Source organism: Eublepharis macularius, chromosome 10 (genome assembly GCF_028583425.1).
Source record: "Eublepharis macularius isolate TG4126 chromosome 10, MPM_Emac_v1.0, whole genome shotgun sequence".
Lineage (NCBI taxonomy): Eukaryota > Metazoa > Chordata > Lepidosauria > Squamata > Eublepharidae > Eublepharis > Eublepharis macularius.
In genome coordinates this window covers 137,783-157,430 of record NC_072799.1, presented here as the reverse complement: position 1 = coordinate 157,430, position 19,648 = coordinate 137,783, and the positions used below count along the sequence as shown (strand labels likewise).

The 19,648-nt window shown below is 46.5% G+C and overlaps 1 protein-coding gene across 1 annotated transcript in view; it reads right to left on the bottom strand.

The window, feature by feature from the left end:
• Window positions 1–19,648, bottom strand: part of LOC129336913 (maestro heat-like repeat family member 5) — a 120,279-nt gene that overhangs the window by 42,282 nt on the left and 58,349 nt on the right. The window contains exons 19-25 of the mRNA XM_054990329.1: window positions 18,630–18,787; window positions 16,383–16,512; window positions 14,728–14,918; window positions 9,183–9,320; window positions 8,409–8,526; window positions 7,928–8,071; window positions 7,200–7,376 (exon numbers count right to left, since the gene is read on the bottom strand). Coding sequence (XP_054846304.1) covers window positions 7,200–7,376; window positions 7,928–8,071; window positions 8,409–8,526; window positions 9,183–9,320; window positions 14,728–14,918; window positions 16,383–16,512; window positions 18,630–18,787 — 1,056 coding nt within the window. The remainder of the gene's footprint in view (window positions 1–7,199; window positions 7,377–7,927; window positions 8,072–8,408; window positions 8,527–9,182; window positions 9,321–14,727; window positions 14,919–16,382; window positions 16,513–18,629; window positions 18,788–19,648) is intronic.

The window sequence follows — 19,648 nt, the reverse complement described above, 5'->3', positions numbered from 1 at the left end:
AAACCCCAAACGATAAATGGAGTGCCTGTAGCTTTAACCAGAGGTTCTCAGTAGCTGTTGCTAAGCAACCATAACAGTTTAGCTAGGGTTGGTTTCTGTCAATAAAAGGCAGGAGGAGGGAGTAGGGTCCTTTCCATGGCTGTTTTGGCCTTTGAGGGAGGACTCATTGGGGTGAGCAACCCCCTGGCAAATTGATACCATATGACTCGCCCAGCCCTTGCTGCTTGCTACTGTTTAACAGCAGCCCCCACTCCCAGCCAGTGTAGTGTAGTGTAGTGGTTAGAGTTTCAGAGTAGAATGTGGGAGGCCCAGGTTCTGATCACCACTCTGCTGTGGAAGCTCACTGGGTGACTTTGATCCAGCCACGCACTCTCAGCCTAACCTACCTCTCAGGGTTGTTGTAATGATAATATGGAGGCAAGAAGAATGATGTAAGCTGCTTTGGGTCCCCATTACGGAGAAAGGCAGTATATAAATGAAGTAAATGAACAATATAGGTAAAGATGGGAGGCAGATAAAAGGTAAGTTGTTTCATGGGTTTGAAAGAAAGAAGGACATAGGGAAAGGTGAGCACAGGGAGGTTGCCAAGAGGAGGGAAAGAAGAAACAGTGTGGGGAAGGGGATAACAGGGAAAAGGGAAGTGCCCCCCTCAACTCCCCCCAGGTTCCCCACCATGCAGCTGGGCCATAGAGGAGAGGCTGCCAGGTTGGAGAGAGAAGGGGGGAAGGTGAAGGCAGAGGCAGACAAAAGTGGGTGGGAAGGAAAGAAGGAAACAGGAAAAGAGGGAGAGACTTTGGGAACAGGGACGGGAAAAGGAACATGGCAGGGAGGGGAAAATGAGAAATCCCCCCACAAGTCCTTGAGGGTCCCTGCTTGTTTTACATATTTTTGAATTTCACTTTTGAAACGTGACCTGGAACAACAGTATTATAAACATCTTTTGATGAATATAAAGCAAAAAATATTGCCAACCCGTTTATACCTTTCCTCCCATAACACTTCTGGTAAGAGTTGCTCAAAGCAATGGGCTGTGTGAAGCACACCCAGCAGTGGATCGGGGCCCATCAGAGTTCAGACTTGGAAAGGGCACAGATGTCAAATCAGCCGCAGCTGGTTACGTGTATTCCTGGCCATTGATTCATTTTACTTCATTTATACTCCACCTGTCTCCCCAATGGGAACCCAAAGCATTTTTCGTTGTTCTCCTCTCCTCCAGTTCATCCTCACAACAACCCTGTGAGGTAGGCTAGGCTAGGCTAGGCTGACAGGGTGTGACTGTCCCAATGACACCCCGTGAGCTTCTGTGGAAGAGCGGGGATTCGAACCCATGTCTCCTAAATCCTAGTCCTACACTCTCACCACTACACTACACTGGCTGTGCAGAAGCAGCTGGGGACCAGGTGCCACCCATCGCAGTGGGCACTGGCCTGTGCTTGAGAACAAATCCTGGGCTGGAGGAACCTGGATTTGATCCAGCTGAAAAATTCTTACGATTCATGGAAAACGTTACTACGTGTATGCTCTGAGAAAAATTTAATTATAATTTTGGATCTGAGATTTAGGGGGAGGGAGGAATTTTACTGTGATCACTGATTGTTCTCCCTCTTGGATACACACCTTAACGCGGTAGGGGGTTTGAGTGTGTCAGTGAAGCTGAGAGCAGCACCACCAGTCTAAACTCCTGGAAGAGTCACCCAAGGCGGAAGGGTTGAAGCTGAGACAGCAGACTGAGATGCCTCCACCCCCTTCAGGAATCAACGGTCACATCGGCAGAAGAGAATTGAATGTTGCAGTGATGATGGGAGCAGAGAAATCCTTGAAGGTCAGCTACTGGGCAGCAACAGTAGTGGAAGGTGACCCTGGCGGAGGATCTCTCACAGACAACGGCAGTGTCACTTCCGCTAACCCTGGTTAGTACTGTAAAGCGGAAGAAGGCAATGGTAAGCCACTTCTGCTAATCTCTTACCTTGAAAACCCTATGATGTGACAATGCATGAAAATGAATGAATGAAAAAAGATATAGTGCGGGAAGACACGACCCTCAGGTCAGATGGCACTCAATTGGCTACTGGGGAAGAGCCAAGGACAAGTACGAATAGCACTCTTCTTAATGATGGGACTGGATTAAAGCTGAAAGGACGTCCAGTTGCAGACGTGAATAGGTGCAAAAGGAACGTCCAAAGCTGTGTGACACACATAATAGGAACATGGAACGTGAGAAGTATGAAAACAGGTAAGCTAGAAATCGTAAAACAAGAAATGGAACGTTTAAACATTACAGTCCTGGGTGTGAGTGAACTAATGTGGACCGACTCAGGACATTTTCAGTCAGAAAATCACGCAGTGTTTTACTGCGGAAATGAACTCAAAAGAAACGGTGTTGCTGTAATAGTGAGGTGAGACATAGCACAAGCAGTTAAGAGCTACAACGCAAAGTCTGACCAAGTAATATCAATCAGACTTCAGGGAAAGCCTGTTAACATAACCATCCTTCAAGTTTATGCTCCAACTACGGTTGCTGAGGAGGAAAAAATAGAAAGTGTCCAAGAAGAAATTGACCATACACCTAAACAAGATATACTGATAATCATAGGTGACTGGAATGCAAAAATAGGAGACAAAGCAGAATCAAACATAGTTGGAAAATTTGGACTAGGATCACAAAATGAAGCAGGAGAGCGGCTCATAGAATTTTGTGAAGCCAACAACCTGTTCATTGCTAATACATGCTTCAGGCAACCAAAAAGACGATTGTATACGTGGAAATCACCAGGTGACCAATACAGGAACCAAATAGATGGAACCAAATAATTGGAAGCAGCAGATGGAGAAGCTCTATTCTCTCAGCTAAAACAAGACCAGGAGCTGATTGTGATACAGATCATGAATTGCTAATATCAAAAATAAGAATAAAGCTGAAGAGAAACACTAAAAGAATCACAGTGCCAAAATACAATCTAAATAATATTCCTGAAGAATTTAAAGACCAGGTAAGGAACAGATTTGCAATACTAAGTTTAATTGATCGTGAGCCAGAAGAACTATGGGCTGAAACAAGAAATATTATCAAGGAAGAATGTGCAAAGTCTATTCCTGTAGCCAAAAGGAAGGAGAAGCCTAAATGGATGACTGAGTAAACTCTTAAAATTGCTGAAGATAGACAAGAAGCAAAAGCAAAAAGCAACAGAAATAGGGTCAAAATTCTAAATGCAGCTTTTCAGCGGCTTGCACATGGAGACAAAAAAATCAATTATAATAAACAGTGCAAAGAAATAGAACAACAAAAAAGGAAGAACAAGAGACTTGTTCTAAAAGATCCAAGAACTCAAAGGGAAATTCAAGCCACAGCTTGGGATGTTGAAAGATCAACATGGAAATACATTATCTAATAAGGACAAATAAAAAAAAGATGGAAATGTTATACAGAAGATATTCAAAGAAAAATCCTTTGAAAAGCCTGAAATCTGGAAGTGAAGTAAAAGCTGCACTCACAGCAATTGGGAGAAACAAAGCACCTGGAGTAGATGGAAGACCAACAGACCTATTTCAAGCCACAGAAATGGAGTCCATCAGAATCTTAACAAGAATCTGTCAACAAATATGGAAAACAAAACAATGGCCCACCGACTGGAAACGCTCTGTTTACATTCCAATCCCCCAAAAAGGGGATGCTAAGGAGCGCAGCACATATCAGACAATCACGTCAATTTCCCATGCAAGTAAAGTGATGCTCAAAATTATACAGCAAAGACTCTGACCATATATGGAATGAGAAATGCCAGACATTCAAGCTGGATTCAGAAAAGGAAGAGGCACCAGAGATCACATTGCAAATTTATGATGGCTAAGGGAACATAACAGGGAATTTCAGAAGAAAATCAGCCTGTGTTTTATAGATTACAGCAAAGCTTTTGACTGTGTGGATCATGAAAAGCTGTGGAGAGTCTTAAAAGACAAGGGTTACCACAACATCTGATTGTTTTGATGCACAACCTGTACTCTGGACAAGAGGCTACTGTCAGGACAGAATATGGGGAAACAGAATGGTTTCCTATTGGCAAAGGTGTCAGACAAGGATGCATATTATCTCCCTACCTGTTCAATCTCTATGTAGAGCATATCATAAGGAAAGCTGGATTAGATTTAAAAGAAGGTGGAGTGAAAATTGGTGAGAGGAACATTAACAATTTGAGATATGCAGATGACACCACGTTACTGGCAGAAAATAGTGAAGACTTGAAATGACTACTGATGAAGGTTAAAGGATAAAGTGCCAAAGCAGGATTATAGCTGAACATCAAGAAGACAAAAGTAATGGCTACTTTTTTAAAGTTTAAAGTTGACAATAAGGAAATTGAAATTGTTCAAGATTTTCTATTCCTTGGCTCAATCATCAACCAACAGGGAGACTGCAATGAAGAAATCAGAAGAAGATCGAGACTTGGAAGAGCAGCTGTGAGGGAGCTAGAGAAGATCCTTAAAGCTAAAGATGTCTCTCTGGGAATCAAGATCAAGATAATCCAAACAATGGTATTCCCCATTGCCATGTATGGATGTGAAAGTTGAACAGTAAAGAAAGCTTTATATAGAAATTTTAAATTAATCTAAAGTCCAAAAGTGCAAAATTTTTTTTACAACTTATAAGCTAGATACAAACCAAATTTTGACCTTGAGTTCAAAAACAATTTAACCAGCTATTCAAAGCCTACAGGAGAGATACTTATAACAACAACACTGGTGAGACTAACTCATAATATCAAATACAATGTTTATACATATGATAATGAGAACTTTATTTTTGAAAAATATTTTTCTTCTTTCCTTCAGGTTGTCGGGTATATATAGAGAGAAGTTCAACCTCAAACTCCCTTTGTACAGGGGACATACCAAGTCAATAAAGTCTGCCATTTTCAAACTTGCATGGTAATTTCTTAAGTAGATGAGGTCAAGGATGGAGTGGAGCCGACGGGCGTGGGCCAGCAATATAATCCCATTTCATGTGAAAACACTTCGTCTCGGGCTCGTAATACCATGGCAATTTCCGTCGAAAATTGCTACGCTGGTTGATGAACTTTGAAGTCTTGCTATGATTAAATTATCGTGGTATTACGAGCCTGTGTTTTCACATGAAACAGGATTATATTGCTGGCCCACGCCCGTCAGCTCCACTCCATCCTTGACCTCATCTACTTAAGAAACGACTATGCAAGTTTGAAAACGGCAAACTTTATTGACTTGGTATGTCCCCTGTACAAAGCGAGTTTGAGGTTGAACTTCTCTCTACATATACCCGACAACCTGAAGGAAAGAAGAAAAATATTTTTCAAAAACAAAGTTTTCATTATCATATGTATAAACATTGTATTTGATATTATGAGTTAGTCTCACCAGTGTTGTTGTTATAAGTATCTCTCCTGTAGGCTTTGAATAGCTGGTTAAATTGTTTCTGAACACAAGGTCAAAATTTGGTTTGTATCTAGCTTATAAATTATAAAAAAAAATTTTGCACTTTTGCATTTTAGATTAAATTAAAATTTCTATATAAGGAACCAAACCTTTTTTGTTTCCTCCAAGGGGCTGTGTCCTCTTTATCTTTGTGTTTGTAGTGGGAGGAACCCCCCTTTGTCTCTAGGCCAGTAAAGAAAGCTGGCAGGAAGAAAATGGATTCACTTGAAACGTGGTGCTGGAGGAGAGTTTTGCGGATACCACAGACAGCCAGAAAGACAAATAAGTGGGTACTAGATCAAATCAAGCCTGAATTCTCCTTAGAAACTAAAATGACAAGACTAAGGTTATCATACTTTGGTCACATCATGAGAAGACCAGATTTTCTGGAAAAGTCAATAATGCCAGGGAAAGTGGAAGGCAGCAGGGAAAGAGGAAGACCCAAAACGAGATGGCTTGACTCAATAAAAGAAGCCACGTCCTCCAGTTTGCAGGATCTGAGCAGGTCTGTTAATGATAGGACCTTTTGGAGGTCTTTCATTCATAGGGTTGCCATAGGTCGGAGACGACTTGACCCTAACTCTAACACACACACACTGGTTATTCGGTGAGATATTACTGGTTCAGGATTCAAATCTATGTGGGTTTTCTGGAGTTCTGGAGTTTTGGAACCATTCATTTCAATGTATTCAAGGGTCTGTGGCAACTGTTTATAAAGATAATGACACCAAATTTGAATGGAACAGTCCTCCCTCTAACAGAAAGCCCCCCTAAGTCTAAAGCAGATTGAACAAATGGGGATTTTGTAGACCCCTGAAGAGGGTGCCTCTTGGTTCAGGGGGAATTTTGTCTGCTGATTCCTATGGGCGGGGTGGGTGGGTGGTGGGGATGGAGGTCAAGTGCCAGCCTCGCTAGAGAGCACAACCGGCCACTGGCATCATTTTCCTGCTCTAACACTCACTGACTGATAATATTTTTTTAACCTTTCCACTGAAAACTGCATTTGCCATCCTTCCTTGTTGTGGTCTGTTACTTGTTTTCTTTCATGGAATGAAGAAGGGATGGAAGGAGAGCTACAACTCTGCCATTATTTATAGAATCCCAGGGTTCTTCTAGGTACTTCTAGGGCCATCTAGTCCAACCCCCTGCCCAATGCAGGAAATTCACAACTACCTTCCCTCCCCACACCCCCAGTGACCCCTGCTCCATGCCCAGAAGATGAGGGATTTTTTTCAGGGGAGCTGGAATGGCTATTTTCCTGCCAAAACTGACCAAAATTGCTAGGGAGCTGGTGCTGCCTGTCTACTAAAGAACCTCCCCCGCCCCTAGTTTCAAGCAAATTGGATCAGGGAGGGTTCAGTTCTATGGGCCCCTGGACAAAGCAAGCATACCGGCAGAGGGAAATAGGGCTCCACCTCACCCATGAGGGAGGGAAGGAGAAGGCGCAACCCAGAAATGCAGCTCTGCTGGGCTCTGCACCCGGCTTGCACTGGGTGGGAGCCACCTTCCCTGAGCCGCTGTCTGGGAAGCGTGGAGAAATCAAAGAAAACCAAGATGGCTGCTGCTGTTGGTGGTAAGCACCCAAACACGAAGAACTTCATGGATGTTTCGGATGGTCTTCGTAATGCCTGTGAATGTGTTATCATTCCGGAAAGTCATGGTAACGACCCCCAAAGAGTAATTTTTGTCTATATTTTGGTTGGAAACTCCGAAATGCACACCCCTAACTGTTGCCCACAGTATCCAATACTTACATCCTCAAAAAACGAGCGAACGTTCAGAGCAAGGTCGACACTGATGGGCCCAATCCCTTGGCCGTCCATGTCATAGACTGCGGCCATTATGTCCTTCAGCCCTTGGAGGATGTTTTCTTCAAGTCCACCAAACACAGAGTTTATCAAGGCAGGCAGCTGGTCTCGTAGGAACTTAACCTGCGCAACAGACGGAGATCGTGGAGGACAGCAGCGTCTTGGTTGTGGCCACAGTTCCGTTCCACTGGTGTTCACCACAGTCAGCACCACACGCAAAGGGCAGAGAGACACATTCCATTCATTCACTCATCAAGGGGCACTGCTTAGCAGCAACCTCCCCACACAGAGACTGCACATTCAGACAGCACTCTTTTCTGCCCTTCACAAACATTCTGCATGCCAGAGGAAGTGTCCTATCAAGCATGCACTCTACCCCACCTTGGATGCCTCTCTTGCTAGGATCTCTTTGCCAATTCTTGCCTGAAAAGAGGCAGAGCTTTTCTCACACTTCCCTTTGCCTATCGACAATGATTTTGTTATTCGAGCAGTCTCTCCTTATGCACCAAAGAGGAAGCATCATATCAACTCAGAGGGATAAAAAATGGCCGCTTGCCACTAAGATGGGCTCTCCGTTTCAGACTCGGGGGCCCACCACTAAAGCAGATTTGCATTCCTCTGCATTCCACATTTACACTTCTCCATGAGCTCCTAGGGACCCCTTTGCTTCTAACCTTCTCTTGCTGGAAAACAAAACTGCTAAGTCCTTTCCAACAAAGCTCTTTTATGATAGGATTCGAAGCTGCCAAGCCTTCCTCGAGATGGTCTTTAAGGCTGAACCTGTTCATCATCTTGACAGCAGATGGACTCTTGAGAAACTGGAGCAGAAACATCACAGATTAATCTCTAATGGGTAAAAGGCCTGACAGCCCATATGGACTGAGAGCCTGTAAACACTCTCCATCCTTGCTGGAATTCAGTGTGAGCACTGGAGGAAGACACGGACCTGAGGAAGGGGGTAAGTGTGGCAAGGTCTTGGGTGGCTAGAGAAGCTTCACGAGGGTGCTGCTGCCCCATCACACCCGTTGCCCTTGGCCAGTGTCTCTTCCCTTGCCCAGGAGGATCTCTCTTGCACCCTGCAGTGCTTCTGGTTGTGGGGAAAAGCGGTCTAAGACCGCCCCCGTTCCTGCCTGCCAAAAGATGCCCCTTTCTTACCTCAATCACTAGAGCCAACGCTGTCATCTTCTTCAACTCATCCTCTTCGCTGCTGAGTATGAGAGCTGCCTCCCCAAAGATGCCAGGGATCTGAGAGCTGCCACACTCGGCCATTGCTCTAGGAAATAGGATACAAACGTTTCAAGAGGAAGAGGAAGCTCCACTGTTGTTGCTGAGAACTGAGGGCAGCTCTGAACAGAGGCAAGTGATGACTTGCAAGTGTGAAACAGCCTCCACAACACAGTCTTCTGTTCACCCCCCTCCAGACACCAGAACTCCAGAACTCCGGCTTCCCCAGGCTTCCTTCTGCGCTCAGTCTCTTTATTATGAACACTCATGATCATGTGGCACCATCACGGGGTACACCCTGTCACTCGATGAATGGAGAGTGGCTGAGTATTGGTGCCATACTAATGACCTCAGGAGTAGCAGGTGTCACACAGAAAGGGAAGCAAAGTGCCAAGGAGCAGGATGCAGAGGAACAGCAGCGGTGGCAGCAGCATGCCTCTAAAGTGAGAGTGTGGCCTCCAACACAACGTTTCCATGGGACAGGTCGCCTGCTGTGCCACTTAGAGGCAGGAATGTACATTATACATCACATGGCACAGTGCCAAAAAGATACACCCCTATCCCTACTAAGCAAGCTTAGAGTGAACCATAGTGAGGAGGGACAGGTGGGAAAAGGCAGAAACAAGGGATTAATAGGATCACGACGTGACACACACACACACACGCACAAATCCACTCTAGGAGTGGCATGTCGAGGCCTCTCACCTTGCAATGAGACGGGTGCCTTGTAAGAACTGCTGGGGGCCACACAGCACTCTCCATCCTTGCTGGAATTCAATGCAAGCATAGACCTCCCATTCCCCCGTAATGGAGAACAGGCTCTTCATTATCTCCACTGAAGTACTATAAATATCAAACCAGAGAAATCAAGTAAGTACACAAACTTGAGTTTGCCAAAATATTAATAATATCAGTCCTCAGATCAGCAACATGGCAGAAATCAAAGGACAAAGTTGCATCTACCGCATCCTCTACTAATACCATTCCTTTCCTAGAGATGAATTATAACAGTCCCCACCTCAATCCCTTACCAATGGTTGAAGGTACTTTCGCCTACAGTACAAATTTACCCTGAAACTGTCCATTCTGTACCAGCTTATGAAGTTGAGGAAAGGCTAAAGGGTCTGGGACATTTCGGTTTACAAAAAGATGACTAATGGGAGACATAAAAATATGCACAGGGGTGGAGAAAGTAGACAGATAGCATTTTTTCTCCCTCTCCCCCAAATGGGACATTAATGACATTACTGGGCAGTAGGTTCAGGACAGATGAAAGGAAATACTGTGCTCAGCAAGTCATTAAGATGTAAAATTCACAGCGATGGCTACGAACACAGATCATTTTAAAGGGCGTTCGATTCCTGGAGGAGAGCCATGGCAACTGAGGAAGCAGTCCTAGGGACATTGGTGCCTGGGAGGCCACATCAAGGGAAGGCCTCTGTGCCCCGTTCAATGGCCCTCTGGGGGCATCTGGCTGGCAACTGGAGTGAGACAGGATGCCGGTGCAGATGGACCACTGGTCTGTTCCAGTGAGGATATTTCTATGCTCCCAGGTACACGTAAGTTTATCCAATGGGCAACCAGCAGCATCCGGAAAACAGCAGAGAAGGAAGAAAAGGCTTAATGCATCTCTTTCTATGCACCATGGCCCTGATGTGAATTGTACGCTTGGAACTGGGTTCTGACCACAGAACTCCTAAAACATGTCTCGCGCTTTTCCTGGCATTATTGTCTTTTCCAGCAAATCCTGTCTTCTCATGATGTGACCAAAACACAACAGCATCAGTTAGTCATTTTCGCCTCTAGGGAGAATTCAGGCTTAATTTGATCTAAAACCTTCTCCCCTTCTTTGGAGGTTTTTAGGCAGAGGCCAGATGGCCATCTGACTGCAATGCCGTTTCTGTGAACCTGGGCAAGAGGGGGAGGGCAGGAAGGGTTACATCAGGGCTTAGTTCTCGTGGACCCTTCTTACATGCCCAGGGTAAGGCCGATCGCCACCTTGGTATCAATTTTCCCAAGGCCAGTTTGAATAGGGATCCTGATAGTGTTTTGTCATCTTATGGGTCACTGTGTGTAACAACAACAACAACATTAGATTTATATACCGCCCTTCAGGACTACTTTATGCCCACTCAGAGCAGTTTACAAAGTATGCTATTATTATCCCCACAACAAAACATCATGTGAGGTGGGTGGGGCTGAGAGAGCTCCAGAGACCCGTGACTAGCCCAAGGTCACCCAGCTGGCTTCAAGTGGAGGAGTGAGGAATCAAACCCGGCTCTCCAGATTAGAGTCCCGCGCTCTTAACCACTACACCAAACTGGCTCAGTGTGTGGACGGGGAGGTTTGGGGGAATTTCCTGCATTTTGCAGGGGGTTGGACTAGATGACCCTAGATGTACCTTCCAACCCTGTGATTCTATGATTCTAAGATTCTATTATTTGTCTTTTGGTGGTCCATAATATCCATAAACCCTTCTCCAGCACCACATTTCAAATGAATACATTTTTTCCTGTCAACTTCCTTCACTTTCCAACTTTTACATCTGTACATAGTAATGGAGAATACCATAGTCTGGATTATCTCGATCTTGGTCCCCCCATGATGCTTCTTTACACTTCCTGGCTGCCCTTCCAAGTCTCCGTCTCCTTCTGATTTCTTGATTGCAGTTTCTCTTTTCGTTGATGATTGTGCCAAGGACTAGGAAATCTTTAACAATTTCAATTTCTTTACTGTCATCCTTAAAGTTGTATAATTACTCAGGAGTCATTACTTTTCATATTCTTGATGTTCAGCTATAATCCTGCTTTGGCACTTTCTCCTTTAACTTTCAAGTCTTCACTATTTTCTTCACTGTTTCAAGTCTTCTCTATTTTCACTATTTTCTGCCATTGATGAGGTATCATCTGCATATCTCAAATTGTTAATGTTCCTTCTACCAATTTTCATTCCACTTTCACCCCAACCAAATCCAATTTTCCATGTATGTTTTGCACATAGATTGAACAGAGAGAGAGAAAATACATCCTTGTCTGACACCTTTGTCAGTGGGAACCCATAATTTCCCCATGTTCGGTCCTAACAGTAGCCTCCTGTTCAAAGTACTGGTTGCATACCAAAATGATCTGATGTTGTGGTACACCTTCTTTAAAAAATCCATAGTTTTTTGTGACCCACAGAGTCAAAAGCTTAGCTGTTATTTATAAAGCACAGGGTGATTTTCTTCTGAAATTCTCTGGTATGTTTCAGAAACCACTATACATTTGCAATGTGATCTCTAGTGGCTCTTCCTTTTCTGAATCCACTGTGAACACCCTGGCATTTCTTGTTCTGCATAAGAGTCTTTGTGGTAAACTTTTGAGCATCACTTAGCTTGTGTGGGAATTTCACACAATGGTCCAACAGTTGCTGCAGTATTTGATGTTTCCTTTTTTCAGAATTGGAATGTTAATTGAGTATTTCCAGTCGGTGGGCCATTGTTTTGTTTTCCGTATTTGTAGGCATTTAAAATATTTTTTTGATGGACACAATTTCTTTGGCTTGAAATAGGTCTATTTTATATCCCATCTAATCCAGGCGATTTGTTTCTCCCAACTGCTCCTTCCATCTCTTCTGTATAATTCTTCAGTGTATTGTTTCCATCTTTTCTTTAATTTGGCCTAATCGGATAAGGCATTTCCATTGATCTTTCAGCATCCCAACACATGGATGTTATTGCCCTTTGCTTTCCTGGATCTTGTGGAACAGAACTCTTGTTCTTCCTTTTTTGTTGTTCTCTTCTATTTTTCTTCACTGGTTATTATAAAAATTCTCTTTGTCTTTATATATAAGATGCTGAAAACCTTTTTAATAATAACTGTGCTTATATAATAACTGCTTATATACAGCTCTTCTAGACAGATTAGTGCCCCACCCAGAGTGGTGAACAAAGTGTTATTATTATCATCACAATACAGCTGAGGAGTTGGGGCTGAGAGGAGTGGCTTACCCAAGACCACCTACTGAGCTCATGGCAGTAGTGGGATTCGAACCAGTAGAATGCTGATTTGCAGCCGAACCTCTTAACCACTGTGCTACAGTGGGTTAAAATATTCAGCAATGTTATTTAGATTATATTTGGCAGTATTATTCTTTTGGTATTTCTCTTCAGCCCGAGGGTGTTATTTTCTCTGTTTGCCCTCCCCCGTTGTCTCTGGCAGGGCAGGCCTTTTGCATGTCTAAAGCCCTGGCTGGGTGCAACTTGGAGAACAACTGACTTGACTTCCCCCCTCCTGCCTGTTCTCAGCTATGAGACAGGAAAATGTTTTAAAACTACAGGTTGAACGTTTTGGAAGTTATGAGGAGCATTGGTGGTGCATAGGGGTTGGATCCCAAGCATCGGCTGACCCACCTGCCAGCTGATGTCCACCAGCCCCCCCCAGACCGCCACGGGGGGGGGGGGAAACAAAGGAGTGACAGCAAAAGGAGGGATCACACGGGGGTACACCCCTGTGTGATCCCCCTACCACCTGAGAGTGAATATGCCCCGGCAGCCCCCGAGCCAAACCCCCAAAGTAAAATACATTTCTCCACAATGTCTGTTCACATCAGCAACGGAATGTCCTTTCAGCTTTAGTATGGTTGCTTTTTTACGAGCAGCACTACCTGTACTTGTTTTTTGCTCTTCCCCAGCAGCTAACTGAGTGCATTCCCACCTGTGTCATGACTGCCAGCATTGTATCTTATTTTAGTTTGAATGGTCTCAGCACAAGGTGTTTGAGGTATGAGATGATCAGAAGTGGTTTCCTATTGCCTTCTTCTGTCTGATGCTAACCAGAGTTAGCTTGAGTACTGCTGCCGTTGTCTGTGAAAGATCCTCTCCCACTGTCACTTTCCACTAGTGGTGCTGCCCAGTAACTGTCCATCAAGGATTCCTCTGCCCCATCCCTTGCTGGAACTGCTGATTCCTGAAGGGGCTGGAGGCATCTCAGGGCCAAGCTACAAGTGACGCCTGACACAGGTTGGACACTTGTCAGCTTCCCTCAATTTTTGATGGGAAATGTAGGCATCCTGGTTTTACAGCTTGGCTCTCCATGACAGCTGCAAGCCCAGGATGCCTACATTTCCCATCAAAACTTGAGGGAAGCTGACACGTGTCCAACCTGTGTCAGGCGTCACTTGTAGCTTGGCTCTAAGTCTGGTTTGCCCAGTCCCCATTGAGTGACTCTACCAGGAGTTCAGATCCTTGACTCTTAGGGTCGCACTACAAGTGACGAATGACACTTGCCTGGCAAGTGAACAGACTCCCGTGTATTCCTCCCTGTTCACTTGCCATTCACTTGCTCTCCACTTGATCAAATGAAGCGCAAGTGAATGGCACGTGAACAGGGAGGAATACACGGGAGTCTGTTCACTTGCCAGGCAAGTGTCATTCGTCACTTGTAGTGCGACCCTCAGGCTTCTGCTCTCAGCATCACTGACTTACTGACACCCTCAAACCCACTCAAGACATGGCAGCTGTTCCAGATTCCAGGTTAGTATATGAGATAGTCAAAGTGATCTGCATCCATGCTGTTGGTGCAAAAATCAGTTCTGCCCATCAGTACTGGGACAGGGGCATGCAGACCCCTCCCACGCTACCAAGCAGACAGGAGTTGTGACTTCCCTGCAAAGAATTTAATTCCCAGGCACACTGGGCCTGATTCAGATTGGAGCCATGGCATGCGGGGAGAAGTATTTAAACCCCCTTCTATCACTTTCCTGACTGGAAACAGTCCCCAGGGTACTGGTTGCACTTTGGGGGGCTGCATGTCTACGGTGTGGTACACACAGCTTTCCCAGTGGAGCAAACAGTCCCCCCCCCCTTGGGGCTGTTTCAGGTTGGGGAAAGGGTGTAGGGAAGAAGGCTTAAGCACCCTCTGCGTGCACACCATGATCCTAATCTCAACTGGTCCCTTGCTTGTGCCTGGGGGCTGCATTTCCACATGGAGCCCACATGTGCCTGATAGAAAGTCCTTTGGGCAAACCTGGACACAGACGGAAGGACTTGGTCATATGTAGCTAGCTCCATCCCCAAGGAGGTCCAGGTGGCCTTTTCTGGTGCTGTGATTACCAGGGACTCACAAAGTCCTTTCCAGATGCTCCACATTGTGAAAGCACTGCTGGGGCCACACAGCTGCAACTGCTCCAGGCTTTGAGCCAGCCCCCCCCCCCCCCCAGCCCCAGCTGTATCACTTTAGTTACAGAGTAGCAGGGCTCGATCCCCTGGTACCTCTGGAAGCTGAGGGCTCTGGGGTTTTCTCTCAGGATGAACTCCTGCTGGGCTCTCAGAGACTCGGGCAAGTCCAGCTGCATCACGTACAGGACCTGTTTGAGTGACGGGATGAATAACTGAAGGTGCATCTCCACAAGGGCTGCCCGGTATCCTGGAATGAGGAACGTTTCACGGATGACGTTCATTGCCTAATGGAGGAAAACAGCAGAATGCAACTCTCAGGGCAAAGTGCCTCTTTGGCCGTGTGTGCCCCCCACCCCGCCCCCACAGGCTGGTCCATCATACTTCACTCAGCCAAGCTCGAGGATTTCCTGCCTCCTAAGGAGACCTTCCTCCACCAACTCTTCCACCAGAGGATGAGTCATTTCCAGCTTGGCACAGTGTTAGAGAACTGTGCTTTTGGAAGCTTTGGGCAGGAGCAGAGCCATCGTTATCCCACCCATCTTCCTCCATAGAACTCAGTAGGGCATGTAAGGTTTTCTGTTGTACCATTTTTTCCTCACAACAGCCCTATGAGCTACATCCTACAGTCACTCCATTGGCTACCTGTCAGTTACCAGGCTCAATTCAAAGTATTGGTTATTACATACAAAGCTCTTCACTGCTTTGGTCCGGCTTATCTATGGGATCGCCTCCGTCCCTATGTTCCTCTACAGCAGCTTGGCTCATCTGAACAGGGTCTCTTGCAGGTGCCAGCCTGCACATGGGCAAAATCAACAGCAGCCTGTACACGAGCTTTCTTTGTGGTGGCCTCTAACCTGTGGAACAACCTGCCTGAGGAGGTCAAGAGAGCCCCCACTCTTCTGGCTTTCCACAAATGATGCAAAACTGAATTATTCAAAAAGGCTTTTTATTCAGATAGGAGGGCCGTATTGTAGGGAGGGGGTCTCAGATGTTTCGCTAATGAGTTAGGGACCGTAGACTTCACCACTAAGTTGCCTTACATATTATCTGTTGCTTAGAATATGTATTCGTATATGCTACCTGTGCTTCATGTTGTTTAATGTCAGTCCTAGAATTGATTATGTTGTTTCACCATTTCTTCAGCCCTGTATTGGATCCTTGCTAATGCTATGTCTTTGTAAACTTTTATTCATTTACCCAATGACATTGTTTATGGAAATGTTCTTAACACTGTATGAAAATGCCTGTTGTCCTTGCTACTGATGGTACCAATCTCACACTACGTAAGCCAATTCTGAGAGAGCTGCACAAGGTGTGGGAATAGTAAGGAGGAGCTGTTGCTAAGAATGCCGTTGGTGCCCAGGTTCAGGCAGAGAGAGGCAATGCTTCAAACAGGCTGACCCCAGGACATGAAGAACTTGAAAAGCAAGCACCAGCCCCTTAAATTGGGGCCAGAAGCAAATAGCTACTGAGCACAACTGATCATCAAAAGTGTGGTATGTCTTAGCAGCCAGACCCTGAAGGAAAATGGTGGCTGCATTCTGCCCTGGTAGGAGCGTCCAACATACCTTCAAGGGCATCCCCATACAGAGCACATTAGTATATTTAACCGTGAAGTTACACAAGGATTGCTGGGAACAGCCCTCCCAGCTGAGCCAAGAAGGTAGGATTGTTTCTAAGGTAAATGAAGGTTTTTTAAAAAGTGCTCCTAGTTACCACTACACCAGCCTGCTTTTTCTTTTACTTACAGCCAGGGACATTGTGGTGCTGCTTTCATCCCGAGGATCTTTGGCCTGGAGGTTCTTCAGCAAAAGTTGGAGGACTTGGGTGGCCACCTGAGGTCCTGCAGCCATGGCTGTCCAGAGCTCATTGCCGTGCCTGTGAAGCCCCCAACAGGCCACATTTATTTATTTACAGAATTTATAGTCCGCCTTTATGCCCCATCAAGGCCACCAAAGTGGCTAACAATTAAAAGCAGAACTTTATAAAACAATTTTTTAAAAAACAATGGAAAACCAAATTAAAATGCATTTTAAAAGCACACACCAAGCAATTAAAATACAGGGCAAGAGACAAGGTCATTCAGGGAGCACCAGACAGAACAAAGAAGTCTTCACCCGGAGAGAGAGGACAGTGATAGAAGGGGAGAGACAAATGTCCCTGGGGAGGGAGTCCTATAATTTGGGTGCCCCAGCAGACACCGCCTTCTCTCCGCTTGCCACCTGTCTTGCCTCAGAAGGATGGGGAACTGAAAGCAGGGCCTCCGGAGATGACTATAGTGACCCTAAAGGAGCCTATGCAAATAGGTGGTCCTTCAGGTCTGTTGGACCGAGCTGACTAGGCCTTTGAAGGTCAGTACCAGTACCTTGAATCGGGGCGGGGCCCAGAAACAAATCAGAAGGCAGTGTAGATGGGTCACAGTGGATTTCAGCATTCTCCGCCAATGGAAGTTTCCAAAGACGTTTCAGGGGCAGCCCCACAGCATTCAAGGGGCCGGTCTTGCTCGGAAAAGGCCCATACGGCTTGGGGCCAGCATGCCTTAGGGACTGCCTTCTCCAAGAGGAACCTACAGGCCCGGCCTGGTCATCTGCGGAGGCCCTGCTTTGCGTGACCTGCCTCTGAGGCTAGACAGGTGGCGACCTGAGAAAAGCCCCTCCTGGTGATGGCCTCAAGCTGTGTATGGCTTGAAAAGACAACAGCACCACCTTGAATCAGGCGCAGGGGCAAACTGGGAGACAGTGTAGATGGAGCAAGACTGGAGAGATACGGTCCCTGTGACCCACTCCAGTCAACATCCTGCCTGCAGCACTCTGTACCAGCTACAGCTTCAAGGCATATCATCAAGACGTGTGCAGGAAAAGCCATAGCTGACTAACCCGTTGAAGCTGGTCAAAGGCACTCCTGGTTGTAGCTGCCACCTGCTTATCCAGCAGTAGGCCTGTGTCCAGCAGTGCCCTCAAGGTACATCCTGCTCCTTCAGGGCCTGTACAACCCCGTCCAGAGCAGGAGACACTCTAAATCACTCGCCAGTCCTACCACTCACTTCCACCTGCTTGGGATTAAGCTTCAGTTTATGAGCCCATGTCCACCCCAAAACTGCCTCCGGGCACGGGCACAGGATTTCTACAGACTCCCTGGGATCTGTTGAAAGCATAAGATAGAGCCGAGTATCATCCGCGTACTGGTGGTGACAACTTAGCCCAAATTTCCAGATGACCTCACCAAGCAGTTTTATGTAAAAGAGCATGGAGGACAAGAGGAAACCCTGCGGGACTCCACAGACCACATGCTGGGAAGCCAAGCCGCACTCTCCCAGCAGCACCACCTTCGGGAGGTGCCTTCTTCTGAAACCCAATTGCTGCACAACAGTGCCTCGCAGTCCCCGTTCCCATAGGCAGTTCAGAAGGAATCCATGAGGGTGCTGAAAGCCACTGCAAGGCCCAGGAGGCATAACAGGGCTGCCCAGGCTGCTTCATTCCCATATCTGGGCCTGAAGCCAGGCTGGAAGGGATCCCGATGGTTCACCTCATCCAGGAAATCCTGGAATTAACCAACCACTGACAGAGGCCAGGAAATCCTCCTGAACGCTGTAGACAAGCCAGCCTTGGTATGAATGTTAAAATTTCCCTGGACAGCCAGCCTAGGGGTCCTGAGCGCCATCCCTGAGGCCACCTCCCCCGGCTTAGGCAGGGAGACTCTTAGGCAGCAGAATACCTACAGGACCCCAAGCCCCTGCCCAGCGCACCCCGTTCCCCCTCTTCCAGCCAAGCCTGGGTGACACAGGCCTAGGCAGCCCTCTCGTGGCTGCTCTTTTTCCTGTGACCTCCTGGGCATGTGTTAGCAAGATTTTGTAGCCCTGTAGGCTGTTGATTGGATCAGTCTTGAAACCCAGAGAGGGAGAGAGAGAGGGGGAGAGGGAGAGGGAGAGAGAGAGAGAGAGAGAGAGAAGACGCTCAAAGGAGAGGCTACTACGGTTTGCGAGGCCACCCCCCTACCTCTCGATGGGTATTGCAAAGGACAGGCAGCTTTGCACCGCCTCCTCCATGTGATGGGGGATCATGAGAGTCAGCACCCTCAGCACCACCTTCCGGGTCCAGTAGGAAGACTGCCGAAGCTGTAAGCAGATAGAGATGGCTGCCACCACATCTTTCACCTGGAAGAAGCCAAAGAGCTTAAGGCCTTCAAAAAGTTGTGTCATCACAACTGTTCAATGTACAACGCTGGACAAAATCTTTCCCTTGCTTTGGGCTACAAGGACTCCGCCTTTAAATCTCTGCATTTGATGGAAGATAGCTGAATACGCCTATCAGTCTCATCTGGGGATGGAGGGCACCATTTGAACACTGCTGCGGGCAGCACTGGGCAGCCATCGCACACATTCTCTGCGGTGCTAAACTAACTTTCCTCACTGGCCTATAATCTTGTGGGTCCTGCTGCTTTTCAAACTCTGGTTATTAAGAAATCCTTCAAGCTCCATGGTGTGTTGTGGCAGCTGTCTCATTAGCTAGCTCACGTGGATGAAATGCAAACTGGCAAAGCATCCCAGGGGCTTGTTAGAGAGGGGAGCACTTTGCAAGCCGCTCATGAAAATGGCACCCAGATGGAGTACACAAGGGACCCAAATGTGCACAATTACTTTAGCTAACAATCAGCTCAGGCACTGGCTAAAATTCCCCAAAGATGCTGGGAGATCAGAGGCATGGGCCCCTGCCAGTCTCACAACACCTTTCTTGGGAGCTGTGGCCGGCATGAGATTGCATGTCAGGGAACCACTGCCATGTGATCAGAGGCTGCCATGACAGGGAGCACCAAGAAGTGTTTTCTAGCCTCTGGTTTTTCTGGTTCAGCTCCTTTAGAGTAGAGCCGTGTGTTGCACACATGTCTAACTTGGGCCTTTTCTAAACCAGATCTGCATTCTGTTTCTGGCCCCACCAAGACTGAACCAGTCCTTCCTTGGGTGGGTAAATGCATGCAGATCCCCACACGCAACTATACAGGGTGTGATGTGGATTCT